Here is a 27,012-nt window from a genome sequence, read left to right on the forward strand (position 1 = left end):
TTGCCACAAATGATAAAATATTTAAACATGTCCAATATTTATACACGCCTTCTTTTAAAACTGCCACGAATCATGTTGATATCTCGAATTATTTACAAAATCTAGAACTCCTACCCGCCTTTTTCTACTCTCCTTTTAGGCCAACAGAATTCACCAATATCAACATGTATTTCACAAGAAACCCTCGGACTGTAACAAACCTGGATAGACTGATAATATTACAAGTTTCAAGGACTTCATTGACGCTTTCAGGAAAGCATGGCTGTCTGTTGCTGCATAAAATGAACATTACCAAAAATTTATTGCATGCAATCAAGCATTGGGTTATTATCAGATTGTCAGAGGGCTGAAAAGAATAGTACCTCTTATTAACAATTTGAGTTCCTTTGAGAAATCTTCAACACGCCCCAGTACAGGTCTTATGCCACAAATCTGTAGAACACACAGTTCCAAATATAAGGCCATCTCCATTATCTGCAGCAATAAGCAGCAGACATTTTGGATTTTGGAAGGAATCCGCTCTGATTTGTTGGCCTCACACAGCTCCGTAACGATAGCAGCAACCTGATCCTGCATTTTGATGGACTGCCGTGTTAAAAGAATGATCTTCCACCTACATCATGACTTCATCTAATATCTAGTACAGGTTAGAAGATGTTTTGCCAATAAAAAGTACACTTAACACATCTAAATCTTGAACGAATAGCTTATAAACCATTGACATCCCATTTTGCTGAAATAGTTGATATGCTAAAAGGATATAAATCATTATCATACCTGTAAACCATGTAAAATTTCAGGCATTGGTAGCTCAGGAAAATGAGCAAGATCAACAAACCCCAACTCCTCTGCCCTTTTGGCAGCACCCTCAGCTTGTAAACACAGAAATTTCAAAATAAGAAATGCAATTCTGTAGATCATTAAGGCAATAGCGTCTGAGAAGTAGGTTTGAGAAACAACATCATTATTCTCATATGCTTGATCCTTGATTGTTAGAGCAGTTGAGACAGCAGTGAACTTATGTTTTGACACACAACCAAGAGGTGAAAGAGCAAACCATCCACTTCTGCTTTTGATGACTGATGCTTTCTTGCAGTAATCAAACTCCTCCTTGAGGGTAGGAGGACATAAAAGAGGGGCACCCCTGCTGGAAGCCTCTCCATGGCGTTGAGTTCCTCGGCTAATAAAGGCCAATAGGTGAATGCTTTTCTCTCTCAGCTGCGAATCCATTTCTTTCATGGATTTAACCCATGAATTCCAATGTTTCGCTAGCACACACATTAGCATGAGGGTGTGCTCTGTTTCCTGAAGAGCAGCAAAAGAAGTTTGTGTCCTTTGAGCCCGAGGTCTTTTCTTGTTAGGATCATCAGATGGAAAGTCTGGTGCATTGAGATGATAAAATATCATATATGCTTTCTCCGAGAAGAAGTAAGGTATCATCTTGTCCACAATATCACTGCCAGTTGAACTATCTCCTAAAGATTGAATTATAGCTGTAACCACTGACAAGCCAAGTCCCCATATGTGCTGAGGCTTTTCAATTTTGTCAGATGAGTTGGAGACGTTGCCCTCACTATTAATTAAGGAGAAAAGTCTACCATCCGAGGATTCAGCAAATAAAACCCTCAGAGATGAGAAAAAACCAGAGTTAAGAAGCATTTCAGCACCTCCTCTCACTTGTGCCAGTGTCAGAAAGAATTTTAATATTATGGGAATGGATGCAAATGAGTTTTTATCTTGAAGCTTAAGAATTAAATTCTGCAGCTGTAGATGATGTTGTATGATTGGGAACCAAGTGTTTGGCATCAAGAGGCTTCTTAGTATAAAGTCCATAGTCATCAGGGAGAGAGTGCAGTGCTCAGCCCTAGTAGTGCAGTTGCAGAGAATAGGTAGAAGCGGAATAGTTGCATTTGAAATCTCAGCCGAGTCTTTGACAGATTCCATGTCTGTTGCCCCATCAATTCGTGTACTAAGGCAAGTAAACTCCACAGTCGATAGAAGCAATGTGAGTAAGAGTTTCATTGTCGTGTTAACCCCCATAACTGAGCGCCTCAAGTCACTCAACACTTTAAGGCCAGAACCCAAGGTTTTTAAGACAAGTACACGAGCATGCAAGGACAAACTCTCATATGCAGATCTCAAGATATGGAGAAGCAATTCTACTTGGCCATTTAGAAAACATAGGATATCATCAGAGCCATCCAGAATTGGCACTAATGATTCTACTGTGGCACAGAAACATTGGCAAATATGATCAATGCATGATAAAAAGACTTGGTCATGGATCTTTGCTCCAACAGGTTTTTGCTCTGGTGACTGTATGAGTGGGTAAACATTAATTAGTTGCCTGTAATAATGCAAATTTTCTCCCAAAAAAAAAAAAAAATCTGATTATTCTAACCATGAGTTTGAACTACATTAGCTATATCACCAAGATATTGACACAAAGGTTTAACACATCAGGACAATTTCTTTGTTTGATGGTAATAAAGTTTTATTGATCACAAAGTAGGTGTAGCCCAAGTTCACAGAGTATTCAAAGAAAACGCCTAACAGCAACTAGGAAATAGACATTGGTACAAGCAAATCATGAAAACTAATCCCATCACAATCCATTTACTTAAAGATAATTACTTCCTTTCATGCTCTACACATCCACGAAATGTGCCTCATACTTATTTTTATGCTCCAATGTAATACTAGAAAATTTACCATAGGCAATCAACAAATGTAGCTTTAATCGGCATGACTTCCACAACAATTTGCAGGTAGAAGGATGTAGATCTAAATTGCAAAATTGTTATTATCCTATACGTTTTCCATCTAATAACCATCAATTTATCCTTTCCAGAAGCTTCGTTTAAAAAGTGGATGCATAATAAAACATGAAGTTCCATATCAAACGTCTATAGGTTCCACTGCCCAACACACACCTGCCTTCTTCAAAGCATCATTTTGACAATAAAGCACGGTGGTAAGGCATGATATTATTCACTGCGACTTTATTATCACACATACTATGAAACTTCCCAAAACACACAAAAATCAATTTCCATAGAAGAAAACAAACCCTCAGATAAATTGCATTATACAGAGTCCTCATAAAAGTTAGATTACGATCATTATTTCACATTTTTGTATTAGCATAAAACATAAAGGTACACAACCCTTCTTAAACTTTGCATTTTTATCCCCAATAAATCACAGCTTTATGGAAGATGATTCCTATTTGTATTCAATGGTGCACATAGAGAGAACAAAATGATCAGAATTTTGAAGATAAGGAATGCTCACTGGAGATTAAATTATTCTTTGTTAGTACTTTATTCCAATGGGCTAAAGCTATTGACTTCAAAGGGCTAGATTTTCATGATTTTCTTGTTTCTACTTCTTCCTCTTAACTAGCCGTTTCCTCTTGTATACATTCTGTGCACTTGGGCTATCAGCTATGCCTATTCCTATTAATAAAATCTTTTTATTTATAAAAGCAAAATCCAATCATTATCAAAACAACTGTCGATAATGTATTTCTAACTTGGGAACTTCAAAAAGAAAAAGAAAAATCTGATAACTCACCTGATCCTGGTAGACAGTTAAAACAGTTATTAATGCTTTCAGTGCAGAATGCCTTGAATTTGCAAGCAACACCATTGAGTTTGCATTCTGCATGCAACGCAACATTGTTTCAGCAGTTGCTTTGGATGCTTTCCACTCCAAATAATCCCACATATCCAATCCCATATCTGCTCTGAGGCGTACAAGGTCAAACAAGTACACATCTTTGGAAGTAGCAGAAAGGTCATCATCATACTTGTGCTGATAGCTCTGCAAAATCTTTGATTCAACTAGATACTGAAAGAGTTCTTTGAAAGGCCCGGGACCAATTTTACGGCCTTCAAGCTCGCCTTGTATATGATAATAAAGATCACTGAGAATTAAAGTACCAAGCTCCTTGCCTTCACTGCAATAAGTAAATAAACTACAAAACTGATTTCCACATATCTAAAAATGAAATATTGCAAGTTAGAAGAAAAACCAAGTACTAATAATTAAACAAAAACCTTGTGTTTGAAAAAAAAATAACAAACTGAAATACTGAAAGTGCATAATATCAAGCCAGTGCCTATATAATTTGTCACGTCCTTAATGTAGAAGACAGAGCAATTCCTCCAAATAATTTCATGTTGTGTGTATAACATGTTACAGGTTTAAGTGCCCATTTATATAAAATATAAGTAACATCTAGAATTGTGGTCAAGCACAATTATACACAAACCAGAAACGCAAAGAGAAAATTGTAAATATAATCAAAAATAGAGGATTGACTCATTTCCAGTAGAACTGACATAATTATAAAATTTTACAAATGGTAATCAGATAGTTTTTTTTTTTTTTTTTCTCTCTCTAACTAAACAATTTCATAAAAAATACAAAGGATCATTTCCAGTTTACAAAACATCCAGATGTATTAGTTCTAAACCCCCTACCCCCCAAGGACCAGCCTTCTCTATCATTAGATCACTTCGTGAAGTTGTAATTACATGTTTACCATTTGGATCAGAAAAAGATGACTATTGAAAGGCTCTACCTGTAACCACGCTGAGAATATTGAGCCAACAATTCAGAAAAGGCACGCTGAGTGCTCAACTGCAAACAGGAAATGACATACAAATTTGGAGTTAGATGTAACTCCAAGAAAATGAAATGAAGAAAAAGATTAAAAAGGCAAATCTGTCCGTCTTAGATTCAGGATCGAACCTTTTTCCAAATCACATGGATCTTCTCAAGTAATGAGACAGACAATGTTCCCGAGTCATGGGCTGCTAATCTACCCATCACATGCACGGTGAATAAACAGGAAGCAACCTGTAAAGTTGCAACTGACTACACTGATTCTCTCTCATATTAAATATGAAGAAGATAAAAATATAAAGAAGATAAATAACCCAATTCTCAGCCACATCATTGTCTCAATTAACACGTTAGCATAAATAATAAGGAATTGAATATGGTCACCTTTGCACGGAAGAACTTTTCGTTGTTGTAATCACAAGAAGTATCTGACTGGATCAGATTGGCTAAAACAGAGTTCTCACTCCAGTTTGACACAATCTCTCTCACAGCTTTTGATTTTTCAACATTGACCGCATTTTCTATCCTGTCCTTCAACTCAGCCCCATGCTTTACAAGCGATTCAGCATGTGACAATTTCTTCTGCAGGAACATCTCATATGCCATTATTTCTAATATTACAGATTGACAGCGATATTTACATGCCAAATCTAGAGCCTCCTTTTCAGTCAGATTTTCAAGGGCCCCATCTTTAGTGCCAGCAATCAACAAAATATAGTTGGACAAATGTTTCCAGAAATTTTCAGAGCTCCTCAGCCACTCCAGAATATGTGTATATTGAGCAGCCCCTTGCCACAAGGCCTTCATGAAGTTAAGTACATTCAACAGGATTCTGGGATTGCTGCAGATAAAAACATCAGCAGATTAAAATGTGAAGCTAAGATAAGATGCAACCGAATAAAAAATGAAAAATATAGTGCACTAATAATAATAATAAAATTACTGAGAGAGTATACCTGTTGATAAGATCATTTTCCCTATCAAGATAGTGCATGAGTGCATCTACCAGAATTGATTTCCTAGAACCCTGTGGCCCAAGGGAAGTTTCATTTGCTGCTTGCTTCGCATCATCACCATTGCTATTTTGGACATCAATACTCTCTATATCAGAAAATATGGCAACAAGAAAAGCAGGCTGCAGAAAGAATTTATACGTTAGGAAACGATACCATGCAAAGCTAGAGATGATAAGATGAGCAAGAGATTTACAAGAGAGCCATAGCTAGGCAATAATTGAGCTGAACTTAGTGAAATAATGCCCAATTAGGCCCAAATCAATTTTCCGGGGAATTATGGTTTACAATCTTGGGTTTGGCCACCTTAATCACATCAATGTGCCAGAAACCCCAAACTATTAATTTTTGTTTTGTAGGTCCAAACTATCAACTTTGTTAAGCACAACCTAAGGAAACGCTGAATCAAAGTCTTAGATTGGTGTTGTTTGTATAAAAAGAGTGGAGAATCCGTCGACCATCTACCAATACACTGTGAGATTGCCACAACTTTGTGGAATGAATTTTTTGCTAGGGTGGGTGTGGCTTGGGTGATGCCAAGAAGGGTGATTGACCTCTTAGCTTCATCAGAGAGATCTCCACGGCACTTCTCAGATTGCCACAATTTGGAGGATGGTTCCAATCTGCCAACAGTGGTGTCTTTGGAGGGAGAGGAACGAGTGAACCTTCAAAGATCATAAGCGTCAGTGGAGGCACTTAGAACTTTCTTTTTTAACACTTTGTTCCAATAGTCGATTGTAATTGATTTTAATAGCATGACCATTCATGATTTTCTTGTACCACTAGAAATCACTCCTATGTGTTTTTTTTTTTTTTTTCGATGGTTAATACGAGAAATTTTATTCCAAGCAAACAGGCATAGCCCAAGTACACGGGATGTATACAAATGGGAAAACTCATAGGTGTTGCTTGTGTATATGACCTGTGTACATGACCTGTGTACTTGGCCTTTTGCCTATTCCTACAATCAATAAATCTTATTTACTGATTAAAAAAAATAGAAGTTGATACAATAGTATTGGGAAACTGTAAAAAAAAGTTGATACAATAGTATTGGGAAACTGTCTGATTAACTGAATCTTCTCGATCCAGAAAAGCTTGAAAAACCACTAGCACCACATTTTTACTAAAAATATGTACAGCTACAAGTTAATTATTCTCCAACATAATAATAAAGAATGAGGAATTAGGTGGAGCACATCATCACAAAATATCAAACCTGGAGCAAGTCTCAAACGAAATCAGATTTAGTCCAAAGCATGTAAACATGTTATTCCAAACATTGTCTAAACCTCCAAAAAGGTTTAGAGGTATCACACCTGATAATTTGCTGCAGATGTGAGCATAATGACTATGGCAACAAAGAGATCTTCATTCCATAATGATTGCTCAAGTAGTATGTGGTTTACAGAACGCCTCAAATCTGTAATCTAAAACCAAGTAGTTAATCAAAATAAGGTAGAAACAACTCATCTAATCAATTGAATGCTACAAAGAAGGAAAGGAGAAAAAACTCAAATATAAAATGGAAAACCTGCTTATCATCCAAACCAAAGCATGCATTGCCAACCAAATATTGTTGCAAATAATCTGCAACAATCAACAATTCTGACAGTACCCTGGCAGCACCAACTTGGATTGCCTGCATAGACGACTCAAAAAATTCACCAAACATTCTGAAAAATAAAGTACCAAACTGACATTGATAAAACTAAGAAGGAAAATAAATCAATGAAGGTATACTGGATTATGAACCAATGGGGTGCAAGCAAAGCAAAGCAATGCACAGTTAGTGCCCGAATAAACTCCACATCCAATCTGTATAGTCTATCTGAAATTTATGCATACGCAATGCAAAAATCCATCAATAGGAGATGCCCTATTGAAGGTCATTTCTGAGTCCAGACAAAAAAATAATAATAACACTGCAGTAGTCATTTTTCCATACATGTGCAAAGTTGATGATAGCAGAACACGCGTGATCACCAAAGAACACACCTCCATTTTATAATTTTTTCCAAAATTTCTAAACATATTATCAAATTGTCTACAACCCCAAGCACAAAAAATGAATCATTAGGTCACCAACCTTGTGTAATATAATCTTTCACAAATAATTACTAATTTCCTCAAATACAACTATGAATTTCAAAATTAAGTCTGGGAAAAAGGAAATTATTGCACGCAATATTCAGTTTCTCGTGAAATACAATGCCATGATCAATGTCTAACACAACGTTTTGCTGCAAAAACCTATAAATTCCTTGATGAATATTTATTGGATGACCAAACATTAACAAAGAAAAGTGGGTGAGAAACTGGGGAATATTAAAAACCATTAATAAATACAATGAATTTTTGTACGAATGTCATGGAAACACATTATATGTAGGAAATAAGATCTACTTGCATCGTTAAGGAACAAGAGATGAAGAGTATCAATATTCAAGCATGATCACAAACAGATTGAGGGAGGAAAAAGCACATACAGGACTGCGAAAATACGATATTAGGGATATAACAGCAGTCACGACAGGAACCGGTTTGGTCATACATGACAGCAGGGCTTGATAAAAGATAGGAAGGCTGGAAGATACATCCTGGAAAATCAACGGAACTGAGTTTCAAATTTGTATTTTAAATTATCTGATCCATAAAATCACCACAACAATCAGAATGAGAAAGATATCTACAACACATGCATATTTGTTTTTTTTGTATAAGTAATAAGTTATTTTATTGATATAAAGATAGGCATAGCCCAAGTACACTGGAAGTATACATGTGAATATGCCTATTTAAGAACTAGAAACAGTTACAAGGAAATTGTGGAAGCTGAGACCATTCAAATCTAGAGCAATGGCCCACAAAAACAAAGTCTTCCAGAAAAAATTCCTAAACTCTTCCAAAGACTGTTCATGATCCTCAAAATGTCTCTCGTTTCTTTCACTCCTAATACACCAAAGAATACATATAGGAGCCATCTTCCACACGGCTGCAATCTGTGGTGTCCAAGTGATCCCTCTCCAGCTTGCTAATAGTTCAACCACCCTACCCGGCATTACCCATGCTATTCATGCATATATATTACTTGCAAAACTAAGCTTGATAGGTTGCTCAAGATTGTAGAGTAACAGGAAGAGTCATAAGAACTTGAGAAGACATACATTAAACAAAAAAAACTACATCTATTTAGCATTATAAGAGGAAATTTCACATGAAATGCTACTTCACAAAATGATTCCAGCTTAGCATGTCAATCAATGCAAAGCTCTGTTTACTGAAGATACCTTTGAAAATTTGGAGATCATGATGAAAAGAATATCTAGAACAGAACTCATAGCGAGCTGTAATCCTTCAATCTCCATCAATTCAAATAGACGGCTAACATAGAGATTCTGCAGGGAATTGTTCTCACAACAGTAAGGAGAACAGAAATCTAGTCTGTCATGGCTTAGGCAAAATTGGTAGAGATGGAACATAGCTTACCTCCAAGGTCTGTGTAGTTGTACACACAATGCGAAAGAGGGTGTGGTGGATAGAAGAATCGCTAAGTAAGACATCATGAATAACCTCACCCAATCTTGCATAGGATGAGATTGACAAAATGCATTTTTTCATAACTTCCAGCACCTAAAACAGTGAACACATAATCAGCCTATCATGTTATTTTGGCAAGGTTTGCAATAATTTAGGCCTCCAACGAGTCAAACAAAGAGGAGTTGCAATACCAGTAAAGACAGCTTAAAAGGCAGCAAAAGAATGTGGCTGATACACGTGCAATAATTTTGAGATTTTCAATTTATACATCACAAGAAGAAAGTTAACTACTGATATATATATATATATATATATTAAAAATAAATAAAAAAATAAAAGGAAAGTTAACTGTTGAAGATCTTAAAGTATAAGAACTACATGATCATAGAAATCGGTACATTCAACTACATTGAAAGAAATCAAACACAAAACAATATGTGGACAATAACTGGAAGATAAATGTTACCAACAAAAGAAAAAAAAAAAAAAAAAACAGAACACATAGATTAAATGCTGTCTATCCCCCTACCATCCACTTAAAATATTTGGGAGTCGGGCCAGACCTAACAAGAGGTTAATGGAGAGCAAAGTTTTTTTATATCACTTGCACAACCACCAGAAAGAGCTTCATCAGGAAACAATCAGTACTTACATATTAAAAATAGTTTTTTTTATATAAATAAGAAAAATTTATTAATCAACATAATTAGGCCACTCTACCAACTGAACTATATCCCCCCGAGCCCAGTGGAGCATGCATGAAGAAGTCAGATGCTTCTTCTATTATAGCCCAAGGTCCCAAGTGCACAGGGAGTATACAAGAGAGAACATCTAATTACAAGCTAAGAGCTGGAAAGAGCAACATAGAGATCATGAAAACTAGTCCCATCCAATACAATAGCCTATGCCCAAAGTAACAATGTATGGGAAAAAAAAAAATCTCTAATCCCTCCCAATGAGCGTTGGACAGATTTCTTGTATACTTCGATATAAACCACTTATGCTTATGAACTCAATATATTCTTTGCAAAGAGAAGTAAATTCCATTAGAAAATGGTGAAAAAAACAGATGAAACAAGACAGACAACAAAGGCTCTCCATCACTGTTACAACATAAAGGCCAAAGCATCACAAGATACAGTTGTTTTCACCAGTAAAACAGGATATTATTGAGGATATAAATAGGCATGGCCCAAGTGCACCAGTCTCACAAGATACAGTTGACATACTATCAACGGCTTAAAGAGATCATTTGATAGGAGGGGCAGAAAAGTGGAAAGATGGGAAGAAGTGGAAAGGAAGCACATTCTTTCCTTCTATGGTTTGTAGTAGAAATGTAAAATTGAAATGACAATTAACGAAAAAAATTAATTTACTGTTAAGCCCTTATAGTTAAAGGATATAAGTACTGATTAAGAAATATGGGATTCAGACACATTAACAACTTCCTACATACCAATGTTGGCTAATTATCCTGAATACATATCTGCTTGCATGGGTGTAAAAGAAAGCATAAATATCTTTGAATAGGGAATATAGTGAAAACTTTTTTAGAGAGAGAACCTCTTCCGTCTCTCTAGAATTAGTGCTGTGCAGAGTACCCCTTTTTGATGGGTTGTCTGTTCCGGCGATTCCTTGCCGGAGTCAGTCCCCATTAGTTTCTATGTTCATTTTTCTGACTTGCGTTAGGCATGGGAATCATTAAGCATCTCTTAATAGAGACAAAGTTTTTGTTTTGTCTTTGGAGGGAGGAAACGCATGTCGCATTACAGAGAGGGGGAGGAAGGTTACTAAGGAGATTTTGTTCAACCTGGCCAGTGCCCGTTGGCTGGCTAATGCTGTAGAAGAATGCTCTTCTTCTGGGGAAAGGAAGGTGTTTTATAAAACTTATAGGGAGGGTGCCAAAGCTCTCTTTGCTCATAGGCGCTCCAACAGTTTCGGATGCTTCTTGGAGGTAACTGACTATGGTGGGGGCATCGGTGGGCGTGGTATGTGAGCAATCCCAGAAGGGATGGGAGGTAAGGGATGGAAGCTGCTATCGATGGAGCTGAAGAATGCCTTGTCAAAGGGGGCTGTGTCCAAGCATGTTCCATCGCTGAGCTCAAGGCTGGCTAGAGAAGATGATAAGGGGAAGGAGAAGGAGAGGCCGTCATATGCAAAGGCGATGTTGGGTGGTACGGGTAGTAGAAAGGAAGTGTTTGGATAAAACAAAAAGGGATTCTCGATGGGGAAGCTGAATAATGCAGTAGATGGCAGAATTGTTGTTCCTGAAATGGGCAGCAAGTCACTGTCTAATGGCTGTGTAGGGGAAAGTGGAATGCAGGAAGCTATTCTTAGTTTGAAAGAAGCAGTGACCAGGGTGAAGGAGGAATTGAAAACAATCAGGAAGGAACTGGAATTGCTGACTTCTAGTTTGGAGAAAGGGTGGAGTCTGGGATTGGGCCAAGGCCATGGGCCTTCAAAAGGAAGGAAACCCTTCAAGCCTGCTGCTGGAAAGGCCAAAGTGCGGATGGGCTGGAGTCTGAAACAAGTAAGGCCTAGTTTTGAAAAGGGCTCTTCTTCTGGGCCCGGGAGTGACGTGAGGTCTGAGGCCTCCTTGTTGGGTGCTGGGCCTTTGAGCCCATCTGGGAAAGGCATGCTTTTGTGGGGGGACCTATGCCCGTGTCTGGGAAGGGCTGCCTGGGCCTTTGCAGGTGATTGGGCCTAGGCCCGGGCCAGTGACTGGGCCCATGGACCCTCTCTCAGCGTTGGCAACTGAGGAGATCTCGACAATGGCAGCCCACACCCCAAACTCCAGCAGTGATACTTTTAATCCTCTGTCCTCTCAGATTCCCTCGATGAAGCATGGGGAGATAACGGGTGAGCCATCGGCCTCTGTGGTGGCACAGACTTCATCGCCGGTGTGTTCTAGCCTGTCTCTCGTCTTCCTAACGGCGACGTCTCCTCTAACGAAGATGCTGAACATTTCGAAGGAGGCAAACGCAGAGTTGGGTGGGCTCTTCGGGTTCGAGGTGGCACAGATCTTGTCGCCAGTTCCTGCTGACCTATCTCCTGACACCATGGCAGCGAAGCTAGTGTTCCCGGCACCTACAGGTGGTGGCACACAAGGTGGAGACGCCACAGGACCTGTGTGTTCGAAAATGCTGGTTTTGAACAGCAATCGGTGTTGGGATCAGAAGGTGATTTGGGGGAGATTGATTTGGCTAATTCCTTGGTGTTGTTTGCAGATAACAGGGATGGGGAGGATTATCCTACCCCTCCCAACTCTTTTCACCCCAAAGAGTCAGATTGGGTTATCCAGAGAACGACGGATATTAGACACATGGTAGGGATTTCTTATGGGGATTTTGATGCTGAATTTAGGGCCTTACTTACAGCCGTAGAGGCTGTGAATGTTCAGTCCAAATATGAGCAATCTTTGAACTTGGCCAAAAAAAAGGAAAGAGAACTCAAAAGGTTAACTTGGGCAATGAAAGAGGAGGGTGGCGAGAAGAGCTCCAACTGGGAGCGTTCCAAGGGGAGGGGTAAAATGGTTGTCCCATGAAGCCAAAAATATTATCTTGGAACGTGAGGGGGCTGCATGATCTTAATAAGCGGCTCCAAACTAGAAACTTACTTCGCCAATGGAAGGGGGATATCATTTGTCTACAAGAGACTACATTGGAAGCAATCTCTAGACAAATAGTACATAGCTCATGGAGAGGGCAACATGTCGGGTGGTCTTACCTACCATCAAAGGAGCTTTTGAGGGAGTTCTAATCATGTTTGATAAAAGGGTGGTGGAAATGGTGGAGTGTGTGGGTGATTTTACTGTGGCATGTTCTTTTGTTAATCTAAAAGATGGCTTCAAATGGGCATTTGCTGGTGTTTATGGCCCAAATTCCAATTCAGAGAGAAGGTTTTTGTGGGAAGAATTGGCGGGAGTTCTTACTTAGTGGGAGCTACCTTGTTGAATTGGGGGGGATTTAAACAGATCTCCCTTTCAGCAAAAGGTCAGGGGCATCTCACATCACTCCAGCCATACAAGATCTTTCTGATTTCATCTCAGAACAGGAGCTAGTGGATATTCCTCTTTCAAGAGATTCGTTTACTTGGTCCAACAACTGAGAATTTCCATCTTGGTTGAGGATTGATAGATTTTTTATAACTCCTAATTGGGAGTCTCACTTCCCTGATGTTGTTCAAAGAAGGTTACCCCGGCTATGCTCTAATCACTTCCCTATCATCTTAGACTGTGAAGGCATCCAAGGGGTTAAAATGTACTTTAAATTTGAGCATATGTGGCTTAAAACTGATGGTTTTGTAGACAGGGTTAGATTATGGTGGACTTCTTATAATTTCCATGAATCCACAAGTTACATCATGGCAAAGAAGTTGAAAGCACTGAAACAAGATCTTAAGCTATGGAATGAACAAGTCTTTGGCAATATGTTTCAACAGGGGCGCGCTCTTGTGGAGAAGTTACAAGGCCTAGAAGGCGAGGAGGAGGCCATAATTCTATCTGAAATTGAAAAAACTCACAAGAGTCAAGTAGTAGCCTAACTTGAAAGAGTAACTTTGATGGATGAGATTTCATAGAGACAGAAATCAAGGGCGCTATGGCTTAAGGAAGGGTATAAGTGCACGAAATTCTTCTATAGGATTGCTAACTCGCACAAAAGGAACAATACTATTGATACACTGATGGTAGACAGGGCAATTTCTTTGGATCAGGTGGTCATCAACAACCACATTGAACACTACTATCAACAGCTCCTATCGGAAGGGCATAATTGGCGTGGATGGTTAGTCATTTTCAACATTAGACCAACAGAGCGTAGAGTGGCTAGAGAGGCCATTGCAAAAGAGGAGGTGCATAGGGTAATCAAAGGGATGGCAAGTGATAAAGCTCCCGGGCCGGACGGTTTTACTTTGGGTTTTCAAGCCTGTTGGGAGGTGGTCAAGGGGGATCTGATGCAAGTGTTTCAGGAATTTCATTTTGTTGCAAGATTTGAAAAGAGTCTAAACGTCACCTTCTCAGCACTCATTCCCAAAAAGGTGGGGTCTAGGGATGTGAGAGATTATTGTCCCATTAGTCTTGTGAATGGAGTGTATGAGATTCTGTCCAAAGTGCTAGCAAATAGATTGAGCTCGGTGGTGGATAAACTCATCTCAAAGCTGCAAATGCATTTGTCAAAGGTAGACAAATCCTAAATTCAATTTATTGCAAATAAAGTTTTGAATGGCCGAATAAGGTCTAGAGAACCCACGTTACTTTGTAAACTAGATATGGAGAAAGCTTCTGACCATGTCAACTGGCAGTTCTTACTTTATTTACTTGACAAATGTGGTTTTGGGGGTAAATTGCAGAAATTGGTAGAATTTTGCATCTCTTCAGATTGTTTTCCCATCTTGGTAAATGGCTCACCAGTGGGTTTCTTTAATTCCTCTTGCGGCTTGAGGCAGGGAGACCTGCTATCTCCTCTTCTTTTTTTATTTGTCATGAAAGCTCTCAGTAAGATGATTGAGGGGCTGGTGGAAGGGGGATTACTCTATGGATTTCAGTTGGGGAATGGAGAGCTCAATATTTCGCACCTGCTTTTTGCTGATGACACTCTTATATTTTGTGGAGCACACCTTGGTCACATTCAAGCCTTGAGGGCGCTACTCCTTTGTTTTGCAGTTGTCTCAGGCCTGAGTATCAACCTTGCTAAGTCTAAATTAGTGCTGATGGGGGCTGTTCATGAAATGGAGAATTTTGCTACAATCTTGGGATGCAAGATATCTTCACTCCCTATGAAGTATCTGGGCTTACCTTCGAGGGCCTCCTTTAAATCTGAAAGGGTTTGGGATGATGTGATTGAAAAGGTGGAGTGCAGATTAGCTACTTAGAAGAGACTTTACTTGTCGAAAGGTGGTAAGGTGACTTTGATTAAGAGCACTCTCTCAAACTTACCCACCTATTTTTTGTCTTTGTTCCCGCTTCCCACAAAGGTGGCTAACCGCATTGAGAAATTACAAAGGGACTTCTTGTGGAGTGGATTGGGGGAAGAATTCAAATTTCATCTGGTTAATTGGGCAGCAGTTTCTACCCCAATATTTGGGGGAGGTTTGGGGATTCGCCACTTGACGAAATTCAATCAAGCGCTCTTGGGGAAATGGTTGTGGAGATACCAACACAAAAATGAGGCCTTATGGAAGTCGGTTATTGATTCACAATTCGGGGAGGATGGTGCTCGAATGAGGTACGAAGTACATATTGAGTGGGTTTGTGGAAAAACATTAGGAGTCTTTGGGAGTCCTTTTGAGGACATGAACATTTTGTTGTGGGCGATGGCTTGCGTGTCAGTTTTTGGTATGACAAATGGTGCGGTAACCATTGTCTTTGTGATACCTATCCTGGTCTGTTTGAGATGGCTAGAGAAAAGGATGCAGTGATTGCCGATCTTTGGTCCGTTTCACGTGGTTCCCCTCAATGGAATGTTGAGTTCAATAGGGCAGCCCGAGATTGGGAATTAGAGTCTATTACGAAGTTTTTCTAGGCATTGTATTCTGTAAGTATTTCAAGGGGCACTGAAGACAAGATGCATTGGAGCCATTCCAAGAAAGGTATTTTCTTTGTTAGCTCTTTTTATCAAGTGCTAATGAGCCCTGGAAGCACCATGTTCCTGTGGAGGAGCATATGGCGGACGAAAGCTCCTTCAAGGGCAGCTTTTTTTGTTTGGACAGCATCATTAGATAAAATCTTCACTACATATAATCTAAGGAAACAACACATAATTATGTTGGATTGGTGTAGTATGTGTAAGAAGCATGGGGAATTAGTAGATCATCTGCTTTTATACTGTGAGGTGGCCAGGTTTATGTGGGATGATTTTTTCTCTAGAATAGGATTGTCTTGGGTCATGCCTCTTAAATTGGTGGATTTTCTTACAAGTTGGAGAGGACTCCATGGCAACTCACAAGTAGCGGCAATTTGGAGAAAGGTCTCAATATGTATGTGTTGGTGTATTTGGAAGGAGAGAAATGCCAGAAGCTTTGAAGATCAAGAGAGAACTTTAGAGGAGCTAAAAGTTTTTTTCTTAAGTCATTGTTCTTATGGGTGGGGCCATTGATTGTAACGGACTTTGGGTCCAGGACCTTCTTCTTTCTATTGTAACCTCTAGCTGGGTGTTTCTCATGTATACTTCCTGTGTACCTGGGCTTTGCCAATTTCTATGAATACAACTTCTTGATTAACTATAAAAAAAAAAAAAAAAAAAAAAGAGAGAGAGAGAGAGAGAGAGAGAGAGAGAGAGAGAGCATAAACGTTTTTGCAGTTTTACAATGCTTAAGGCTCTTTGTTCTGGACTCTCACCTGTCTTGGCAGCATTATGTGTACCAATCAAGACTCAAGCTAATGGTTGATTAAAAGAAACCCAGAAAAACAAAATTATTGGATTACTTTGTGCATGTCTACAAAAAGTTAAGTAGAACATAAAATGGGAACCAAGTTGTAGCATTCCAGAGAGATCCAAGGTGTACCTTCAATGTAACTTTCCAACGCACATACTTCGCCTTGTATTTCCAGTACTCATGACTAACTAGCACATGCTGCAGGGAGAAAACAACTAGAGCCAGGACAGAATCATCCTCTAATCCTGTTTCCACAAGCCGCATAGTAAAGTCCAATACTGTAAAAAGTTTTTGAACCATGCATGTCAGAGCCCATAGAACGCATAGATAATATGATGTCAGACAGTCCATGCACAATCTTACACAAAGATCCTGATAATTAACTTCCTAAAATACCTCTATGTCTTAGAGGTGGATACAACTTTTATGACATTTTTAATTACTTTTTTGGAAATTGATAGGGTATTTATTGAAAATGCAAAATTTTCCACTTTTGCTAAGTAAACATTTACTTTAAAAAGTCCTAAAAAAAGCAAGAGATTTAAATAGGGATGGAGGGAATCCATACAAAGGTAAAACAAAAAGAAAAAGGAAACAAGAGTTTAGGGACCCATGTAAACCCATTACAAAGAGGTGCGAAGAGACAAGTTTTGATCAAGAAGATACCAATTTGAGAGGGAGCAGGGGCCCAGCACATTTTAACCAATTTTTAGAGCATACAAAGGGAAAGTAACTCGATCTTATCATTTTAAGTATCTGTGCTGGCTTGGTTGATGAACATTGAACACTGACTCAAAGACCAAAACATGGCCTGATCTGGCTAACATCTTTGTGACGCACTATGCATACAATACATATATTAAGTTTTCTAGGCGTAAGCTATAACTCGTTAAGCAAGGACCAGCTGAGTCTTTCACTGACTTCATAACTCGGAGGAGGGCCCAAGCTGCTCCTCATATTTCATATAAGCAGTAATTTTCTTACTCAGTACCACGTCCCTAATGAAATGACAATCAATTTTGATATGCTTGGTTCTTTCATGGAACAATGTTTACGGATGAGACAAATATAAAGATACCGCAAAACCCAAGAAATACCAGAAACATGCCTGATATAGCCAACGGGTTGTCGTTATCGTTCTGCTCGCAGTCAATTAGAAGCATCTTAGCCAGTTTTCCAGAAAGTAACCATGATCCACTAGACAAAGGAGATAAAAAGAATTAAAACACAGACTATAAACTCATTCTTCTTTTATAAATAAAATAAAAATCACGGATTGTTAACACGGAGCAAGGAGGCCACCGCACTTAGTAAACATGCAATTCTGCAGAATCACATATTTACACTTTGACATTTGATTAACAAAAATAGTTACATGAAATTTGAACTAGAGGATTCACCTTGATGAACCATTACTGTCAACATCGTAGACACTTGTCCTTAAAACCACATCAAATATATTTGCCTTTAGAACCACCGCAGCAACATGAGATGGGGAACTGACAAAAAAAATGAATTTTTTTATCAGTAAATAAGAATTCTATTGATGATAATAGGCATGTTAATCATTGAGGTTGTAGTATTTTTTGTTTCTCTTTATGGCCATAAACAATTCACGCACAAATGTCAAATATGTAATAGTAAAGAACCAGACCAAACACAAACAAAAGATTCATCCAGAGCAACCAAACAAAAACATATACCATTTCAACAACTTGCCCAGAATCTTGACACACATGGACATCAGAGCAGCACTGCTGGAGTTTGGAGGCAGATTTCTGACCAAAGTGCAAATGGTTTCAACCACCCTACAGTGGACATAAAGACAACAAACTATCTCCAACTTAAAAAGAAGCATAACCATGAAAGGTACAACTAGAAAATGAACCCAGGAAAGGAAAGATAAAAAGAAAGGAAAAAAACATCTAAGTGTCCTAATTACCACATATTCTCATCCATTGTCTCAGTTATCCCAGTTTCTTCATGATGCAATAAGCTGCCAATCTCCATCAAAGCAAAACACAAAGCCTACATATGATAAATTGATAGAAATTTGGTGAGAAGAAATCGAAACTGAAAAAATCAAACCGTATTTAAAAAAAAAAACTCCTGGCCCCATAAGTGATTAACTTTATTTAACACTAAGACCCAGGGATGAAACAACCCAAGCTAAGCATTGGGCTATTCAATCTCAGCACAGTAAAGCTGGATTTGTTCAAATGAAACTAGGCTTTAGCCAAGCTGCGGCAACCATGTTCAAGCTCATTCCATCATCATGGATACAGGCTTAGGTCAGAGAAGTCAAATGTGAGTGTGAACATTGGTATCGTGCCAGAATAAAAATCACACAAACATGTGTTCTTAATAGGAACCAGAAGTGATACAACCATACTCTCTAAGTTAATCGAGGAAGAGCCCTACAAAGAACAGAGATAATGATAAACTTTTGCAACCAAAACCATACAGAAATTTATATAAACCTAAAAAAAGTCCGGATTTTCTATTAAACATTTCTCATCTATTAAAGAGTCCTAGAGTGAATCTAAGTAATAAAATAAAAATTCAGGACAGAGCTAAATTTAAAGGTGAAATTTCAGAACAGACTCAAATGAAAATTTGAAGAAAAGAATGCCAACGACAAGAGAGAAGAAAAGAGAGTCCAAATTCAAATGTAAATGTGAAATACTAGATTAGAAGACCAGGAAAGGAAGACAGGCAGGTAAAAAAGCTAGATTCATTTGTGAACGGGAAAAATGAAGAAAAAGCTGGATCTGATCCAGAAACAGAAAAGTAAAAAGGAATGAACCGAAGTGCACATACTGCAGACTTTCTTTTCTATTGTTCTCCTCCTAAGATTAATAGAACACTTGAAATAAAGGGAAACTGAGCTTAAAGCCAAGCACACAATCCAGAATTTTTGCAGGATCAGATCTTGAGGACAAAAGGAATGTGAGGCCAAATAAAGCACTTGACAGTACAGATACTGTGGAAGGAAAAACAAACTCCAAGAGCCACAATAATACCAATAAGAAATAAAAAATGCAGTTTATTATAATCTTTAAAATGCAACCAAGTGTCAGATCGAGAATACAAACAAAAAGCCATTTCAGTATAAAACAATGAATCTTTCCAAGTTGACTGGATAGCAGTGCAAAAAGGGACAAAAACAAGGAGATAAACAGGTTTATTGAATGAGAGTCAGATCACCATAGAAAGCTGAAACTATAGGACAAAAGTTTTCTGACAGCAACACCATTCCGAATAGAATGCATCAAACAATTGTCTAGTGTAGTAACTCAGGCACCATGCTGATCATAGAGAAAAAAAATTTATAACAGAAGTGTCCATACAAAAATCAATATCCAGGTTGAAATAGATCAAAGGCTTGTCACACGATTAGATTATAAAAGGAATATTGACATTCTGCTCTGTCCACTTCAACCACCATCTAATGCAGCTCAAACATTTTCCTTTAACACACCACATAACAATGGACGTTCTCAGGCAACAGTCTCTTTTTGATAGATAATCAAAGATATTATATTCATAGAAATAGGCAAAGTCAATATTACTATCATAAATTTCTATCAAAATCACCTAAACGTGACCTAACCTAAACAGTTCCAAATCAGATTTGACAGGATATCAAACAATAGTTAGATAAAACAAACAAATTACCGTGTTAAAAGACACCATTCGACTAAGCAGGTCAAGAGTAAGGAAAACTTCCTCACTTTTGTCCAAATACAGCTCCTGGGCCAAACGGAGAAGCAATACCAGCATGCCAGACTGAGCATACTACAAACAGAAAAAGATGCATATATCAGCAAAATGAGCAGCTAATATAAAACCAAACTGAATCACCAAATTGACACAACGGCAAGACCATAACCACATGTCCAGGGTCCAGGGAAGCAAAACCATGAACATGTAAAAAAAGAGATTCAAGAAGAATTAGCCATGACCAGAATTTTAAGGTAGATATCATTCACTATGCAACCACGACAAAACATAGATTTCAAGGTTACAATCAATTTCACTGTAATGCTGCACCAAAAAATAAATAAATTGATGGACTCAAGTTCTGTCAGTAAAATGAGAAAATATTAAATAAATATTCCATGTAAGATATGAAAAACATCCTACAACACCTCATCCAGTCCAGAGAGGGAGATCAGTCACATGAGTGTTATAAGACTAGGCCTTTTCAGACATCACAAAGTTAGTGCGACGATAATAGATGGAAAACTAAGGAAGAAAGGGAAATAGATATAATAGGGTAGAAACATCCAAAAATGTCAACTAAAATGGTAATCAACCATCCATAAGCAATGGACTTGAAACCTAGATTAAAGGAACATCCTTGTTTCCAGCAGAATCCAAAGGCCTAACATAACAAAATTGCAAACGTTCATTTAAAACCATTAAAAACTGTCCAATTACCTCCCATCGTACAAGAGCGGTACCATCACCAATGATTTTCAAAACGTGTCCACGAGTTTTGCCAGGAATGAATAAACCTTCAATTCCAGGAATGTTAATTGGCAGGTGTGTTTCAACAATTTGCGAAATGTCATCCACCAAAGAATCTCTACTGATCTCACACAAGGATGAAATGCCAACCGACTTGTCAAGAAAGTTATACCTATCAGCAGAATGAAGACAAAGAAAAAAAAAATGTATAAAAGGACTACATATCATATAACAGTAGTATATTAAAAAAAGGAAAAATTCTATACACCATACTACCATCTCACTTGCATCCCATTAAGTAAAATGTGACACATTTATTCACCATTGAATAATCATTTATTACATGCTTCTTTATCATCAAATGGTGATAAATGCGCCACATCATATATAGTGAGATGCAAATGGGATAGTGGTGTAGTGTATAGCATTACTCTAAAAAAAAATCATAGAGCCTATTTATGTTACAAAAGGGATGCATGATTCAGCCAATGGGATCAACCTGAAATTAAACAAGTTTTGCTTACACGCATTCTGCAGGCCAAGTTCCTTCACAGAGGGATGATAAAAAGCGAACAAGTTCTACGGTCCTAAAGGGGAATTCACCCTCTAAGTTACAGAGAAGACACCGAATGGGACCATCAATAAAACTTTCCTTGTCCCAGAACTGAATACAAAGTGACTCCTGCAAATTTAAGAAAAATAGTCCCAATTAGAAAACTATGAGCAATAGTTAAAATGAGTTGAAATATAATGAATGACCCTGAAGAACACTGATCATTATACAATCGAACCTCGCCTCGATAAATTTTGCAGAGAACATCCAATATAGAATTAAGAGTACTGTCCCCTATCTGCACCATGATGAAAGCAGGATAAATCAGAAAAGCACTCAATAAACTCATTTAAAACAACTTGAAGATATGGAAAGTATAGTTACCTGAAGATTAATCTCATACGATGCAATAAATGCAGAAATAGAAGTCCTCAAGACACTTCGATAACCAGCAATAGGTCCCTGGGTAAGCATACAGTGAGAAAATAAGTAAGAAAGAGAGGTTACTTGTTTTAGAAAAGGGAACATATACAAGAACTTGAGAGGAAAAATGGCAAAACTACCAGAAAATGTAAGGACCAAAATAATGTGGTCAAATTCAAACTCAATGTTGAACAATAGTCAATAGACTACAAAACCTTTTCTCTTTGGATTAAAAAATGTAGTTTACTGGAGCCGCATTGTTTATGATGAAAAGAGGGACAAAGCAGTCAGAACACTTGAAATAAATGAGAAACACTAGAAACAAGTTATGTGAATGCTTTGTTACAAACTAGATAACTCACATCTGTTTCCTTCAGTACATCGCTTTGAAGAATTTCAAGAAAATAACTCAAGGATCCAGCCTCAAAGGCTTGACGTACATAACCAACATGATCAATCTCCTGGAATATAAAATAAAAATAAAATGGATAGCATGGTCAAATTTGCGATGTTCATAAATCCCAGAGTGGCAAACAACAATTCAGTAAACAGAACCATGTACCATCAGAACATTATTTTCCTCCTTTCCTGGAAGTGATGAACTAAGGCAAAGAAACACTGCCCATGCTAGAATTAGTGGACCGGCCTCTTTCAATTCCAAAGCATTGAAACTGGATATTATTGCATCCATCTCCAGGATATCGGGCAATGTAAAAACAGAGATACCCTTCCTGAGAAATTGCAAAACATCTTCAAAAAACTATGACAAGCCATTTTAAAAATGAAAAATGGGGGTTTAAAATGAAAAGGCGATGTAAGGGACAGTAATCAGCGAAAAAAAAAAAAAAATCAGAACCAAAACAAAAAACAAAAATCATAGCGAATAAGTTTCCAATTACAACCAAAAGGCTTCAAAATAGTCCGCTATACATCTATGCAAATCCAACCCAACTGCCTTTGCAAAGTCACCCTAAAATCTGGCATTCTGGGCTAATAGAAAAGATGTAACACAGAACAAGAACTTAGAGAGTGCAGTAGTGTTGGACAACATCACAAAAATACAAGTACCAACATCAGTCAAACAATCAATTGCTCCCCAAAAGGCAGATACTGACACTCATGTCTAGTTCAATAAATGCACTACACATGAGTCCTTAGTTGATAGGTATGACACCAATGTAGCTCTACCACTGTAGCTTCCGTATATTCAAAGGCCTGGGTATTCTGCTCTCTCCTTATTCTCCACATTAAACATAAAAGAGCCAACCTCCATGCTACCAAAAAACTTACCATGCCCCTGCTTTCTTCCCCAGCCCATCAACAATTCTCTTACCCTTCTAGTCATAACCCAATTAGCATCAAACCACTTAATAGCAAAATCAAATAGCATAAATCACTTGCAACTTCAAAATGAAGAAGAAGATGATCAACTAACTCCCCATCCTTCTTAAACATAAAACACTAATTCACCATTAATGATGTTCAGCTTCCTTGGGTTATCTGATGTCATTATCTTCTCCGATGCCATTAAGCTATGTTGTATACTTAAACACAAGATCCCAAGAAGACAGAGCAAAGACTACATTATAGATTATCTAATACATTAATGACTCAAGTCTCAAGGCATTTTACCTCATGAGGGACTTAATTCATTTGGGATTCAATGTGCCAAACCTTTACACTGTATTGCTCAGTAATTGTGCAATAATGAAATCATCAACTAATACTAGGGTATTTAAACGGTTTGACAAGTCATTCTTTTCTCTGACAGAGAGAAAGGCTCCTATAGACTTTCCACATTACCTCGTAAGCATATAATAAAAGGTTGCTAACAACTAGGTAAAAACCTGAAAGGAATTTCATCATGAACCATCTGGAGAAGAATATCCAGGTCCAGGGTTTCTATAAGGATAAGTAGCAGCTGAACTTTGGCACGATAAGAAGAATTTAGTGCATCAGATGATATTTCCAGCTTTCCAAAGTTGTAAGCCCCTGATATGATTCCCTGCAGGTGAGTTTTGGAGCAAGGTTCAGAATAAAAGGAATTTAAAAAACATTACCCTTGCAAAGATTAGAAAATACCTTGTAGAGGGAGCACATATTTTTCCATCTTCCACCATCGCAACTACAAAATGACTCATAATATGCTAGGAAGAGGTTGTCTAGAACCAAATTGTCTTCTATCAATGTCTCCTCAGCCCACAAAGTGAAAAGATCAACATCCTACAAAGCATGCCCACAAGCCACCTAAACTTTTAAAAGCACAGCTATGATAACATGTCATCAAAATGAAAATAACCAACCACTTTTTGCCTGTAAAATAGAGCACGCACGCATCTACATTTTAATAACTAGCTGTGTACAAACATGATTGAAGAAACAACAGAAAGGAAAAAAAAAAAAACTTGTAATCACATGCGCCGTATAAAACTTGACCAAGCCACTAAGGGAGGGTTAGCCAGTATCTCTTTGTGCTACTGAAAAGAGAGTACAAGACCCAATGCACCATTAACATAAGTTATGCCAAAGAGGGTAATAGATTTATTGTACTCCTGGCAAAGGATTGGAGGAAATCGACAGATCGCCGCTGTTTGGAAAATGGTGCCGTTATGTCTAATGTGGTGCACTTGGAACGAAAGAAACAGCCGCTGTTTTGAGGACAAGGAACGCTCCCCGGCTGGTTTTAGGGATTTTTTCTTTCATACTCTGTTATTGTGGGCCTCCTCGATTGTACTAAATGGAAGGAGTTTTAGTGACTTTTATGCTACTATCCGTAGCACGTAGTTTGTAATTAGGCTCTTTCTTGTATACTTCCTGTGTACTCGGGCTTTGCCTATTTACGTGGATCAATAAAATATCTTTTATCTATTTAAAAAAAAAACATAAGTTGATTGTGGGATGAGGTTTTTGCTAAGCTTGGCATTGCTTGGGTGATGGCCAAGAGGGTGGTGAATTTCTTGGCCTGTTGGAGAGGGATTCAAGGTAATCGCCAAATAGCGGCTGTTTGGAAGATAGTACCTCTTTGTCTTATGTGGTGTTTTGGAATGAGAGGAATGTGCGCTGTGTCAACAACAAAGAGCGATCAGTGGGAGGGATTAGAGACTTCTTTTTTCATACATTGTTGCTTTGCGCTTCAGTTATCGTTATGGATGGGACTAGTCTTTTTTTTTTATAGGTAAACGATAGTATTAATATGAATAGGCATGGATGGGACTAGTCTTAATGACTTTTGTGCTGTTTTTCAGCTTTAGCTTGTAATTAGGTCTTTTTCTCTTGTATACTTCCTGTGTACTTGGGCTATGTCTAATTACGTGGTTTAATAGATTTCTTACTTATCAAAAGAACATAAGTTGATCGTGTTGCTAGGCATTATAAAAATTCTATTGGTCTAACATCATAAATTCACATGCCCGACTGATATATCTGTCATACAGCTCCCAATCTATTACAATCACACGGGGTGCCCAGTAGAAGACACGTGCAAATACTGCACATACCATTTGCTCAGGATGAGTGGAGGATAGGAGATCTTCCAGTACAGATATTAATTTCCTTTCAAGTCCATTGGAAAACAGCTTTAGCGCCTCCTCTCTAATAATCTGACCCTCTTTGGAGCCAGTGCCAACATGTACTGCACCCAGATTAGTACAATTATGGTAGGAAGTGTAAAATCTCAGAACCACTAAGCAACAATTCAAAACCTTGAAGCTAAGGAGTAAGTTTGTATAGTTAGATTGAGAATCCACATGGTTCAACCACTCCGTGACAATAAAAGGAATAAACTCAAAAATAGAGAACAGAAAATAACTGGGAATCAGAAGAGCTCCACAATGGACTTACAGGCGTGTACTAGAATGTGTCTGGTACATTTTAGTAAGCATTGTCGTTCCATGTAATACTGAAGCAATACCTGCATGAAAACAGCAAAAGGAAACAGAATATACAGAGGGGAGAAAAACAAAGTTACACAAGTGGCTACCAGTGGAAAAAATCTTCAAATATAGCATTCAATATCCCTATGCAAAGAGCATTTCGCACGTACAACTAAGGTAGACCAGATTGAGTAAGTAATACAATGGCATTTTGAACTTTCACATCAATTGGATAACAAGAAAATCACCTTCGAATTATAAACCAATTATGGCTCGAGGAATAAAGGAAAAACAGAAGCTACTAACCATGTGAAGAAATTCTTGAACTACAGAGTGAGCACCTAATTTGTTGTCCTCGAGAGACCTTTCAACAAGAATGTACGATTGCACCTCATTTAAACACTGAATCGAACAAGAAGAACAGTTTGGTGAATCAATAACCAACTAGAATATTAATGGTATATGGGTAGAATGAGTTCCATAACTAAAAAATTACAAATTAGCGAAGGCGATAAAGGAACTCGCCAAGTATGAGCTGATATTTAAAGCCTTTTCTCTCAATTCCGGCTGTATACTCAATTGGTGAGTCCCTAATTTAATTTTCTGTGAATTCAAAGCCTCCCTCGATTTCGCATTCGGTGGCTTGAAGCACGACACTGTATCAACGAACCAGGTGTGATTGTCCCTCAACTTCTTCACCTAAATAAACGCCAAATAATTCAACGTTATATATAAAATATGCAGAAATTTACTTCATATACTAATAGGGAGAGAGAGAGAGAGAGAGAGAGAGAGAGAGAGAGGGAGGGAGGGTTAGGGTTTACCAGTTTTGGAGGAAGGTCAGAGGAGAGAGGGGCATTCTCAAGCTCGGTGAGGAGGAGCGTGAACGGGTCCCACCAGAGAGAGGCGTCGACGGAGTTAGTGCTCGCCATTATAGACGCTCGAGAGAAGTTGAAGAACAAAAACCCTAGCGGAAGAGCTAGAGAGGAGGAGGATGAAGGGGTTTATGGAATTTAATTTCTTTTCGCGCTTTTGTGCTTCCAAGGTTGGTTTGGCTCCCAGTAGCTGACAGAGAGCGACTAAAGGCAAGCTGTGCTTCGAGCCGACCAGAATGGTATGGGTACTTCCATTT

The 27,012-nt window shown here is 38.2% G+C and overlaps 1 protein-coding gene across 2 annotated transcripts; it reads right to left on the reverse strand.

Moving 5' to 3' along the window:
• LOC122312402 lies at positions 1-27,012 on the reverse strand. 2 transcript variants are annotated; one of them, XM_043126989.1, is made up of 32 exons: positions 26,705-27,012; positions 26,406-26,579; positions 26,187-26,282; positions 25,849-25,918; positions 25,506-25,639; positions 24,091-24,231; positions 23,856-24,013; positions 22,571-22,739; positions 22,371-22,469; positions 21,970-22,047; positions 21,824-21,883; positions 21,557-21,714; positions 21,003-21,204; positions 20,238-20,357; positions 18,502-18,587; positions 18,263-18,367; positions 17,960-18,058; positions 17,668-17,756; positions 16,689-16,837; positions 9,135-9,278; positions 8,936-9,043; positions 8,135-8,245; positions 7,180-7,287; positions 6,965-7,075; positions 5,589-5,767; positions 5,017-5,473; positions 4,759-4,866; positions 4,589-4,647; positions 3,577-3,979; positions 778-2,316; positions 363-570; positions 1-272 (listed from the first exon to the last, which is right to left on the reverse strand). In XM_043126989.1, the coding sequence occupies exons 1-32, from the start codon at positions 26,810-26,812 to the stop codon at positions 172-174; spliced, it is 5,931 nt and encodes a 1,976-aa protein (XP_042982923.1). In that variant the 5' UTR covers positions 26,813-27,012; the 3' UTR covers positions 1-171. The 2 variants fall into 2 exon arrangements, with proteins under 2 accessions (XP_042982923.1, XP_042982924.1); XM_043126990.1 differs by having other exon boundaries at positions 3,577-3,961; positions 26,705-27,011.

The sequence above is a fragment of the Carya illinoinensis genome, chromosome 6 (genome assembly GCF_018687715.1).
Source record: "Carya illinoinensis cultivar Pawnee chromosome 6, C.illinoinensisPawnee_v1, whole genome shotgun sequence".
NCBI classification, from domain to species: domain Eukaryota; kingdom Viridiplantae; phylum Streptophyta; class Magnoliopsida; order Fagales; family Juglandaceae; genus Carya; species Carya illinoinensis.

What these genes read in the sequence shown, in the direction of transcription:
- LOC122312402 (XM_043126989.1), bottom strand. Translation starts at nt 26,812, where the DNA reads ATGGCGAGCACTAACTCCGTCGACGCCTCTCTCTGGTGGGACCCGTTC. An exon ending in CCACTCATCCTGAGCAAATG is followed by an intron (nt 24,232 to 25,505) that starts GTATGTGCAGTA and finishes CATGCTTTGTAG; the next exon opens with GATGTTGATCTTTTCACTTT. An exon ending in GAAAATGATCTTATCAACAG is followed by an intron (nt 5,474 to 5,588) that starts GTATACTCTCTC and finishes TTTTATCTGCAG; the next exon opens with CAATCCCAGAATCCTGTTGA.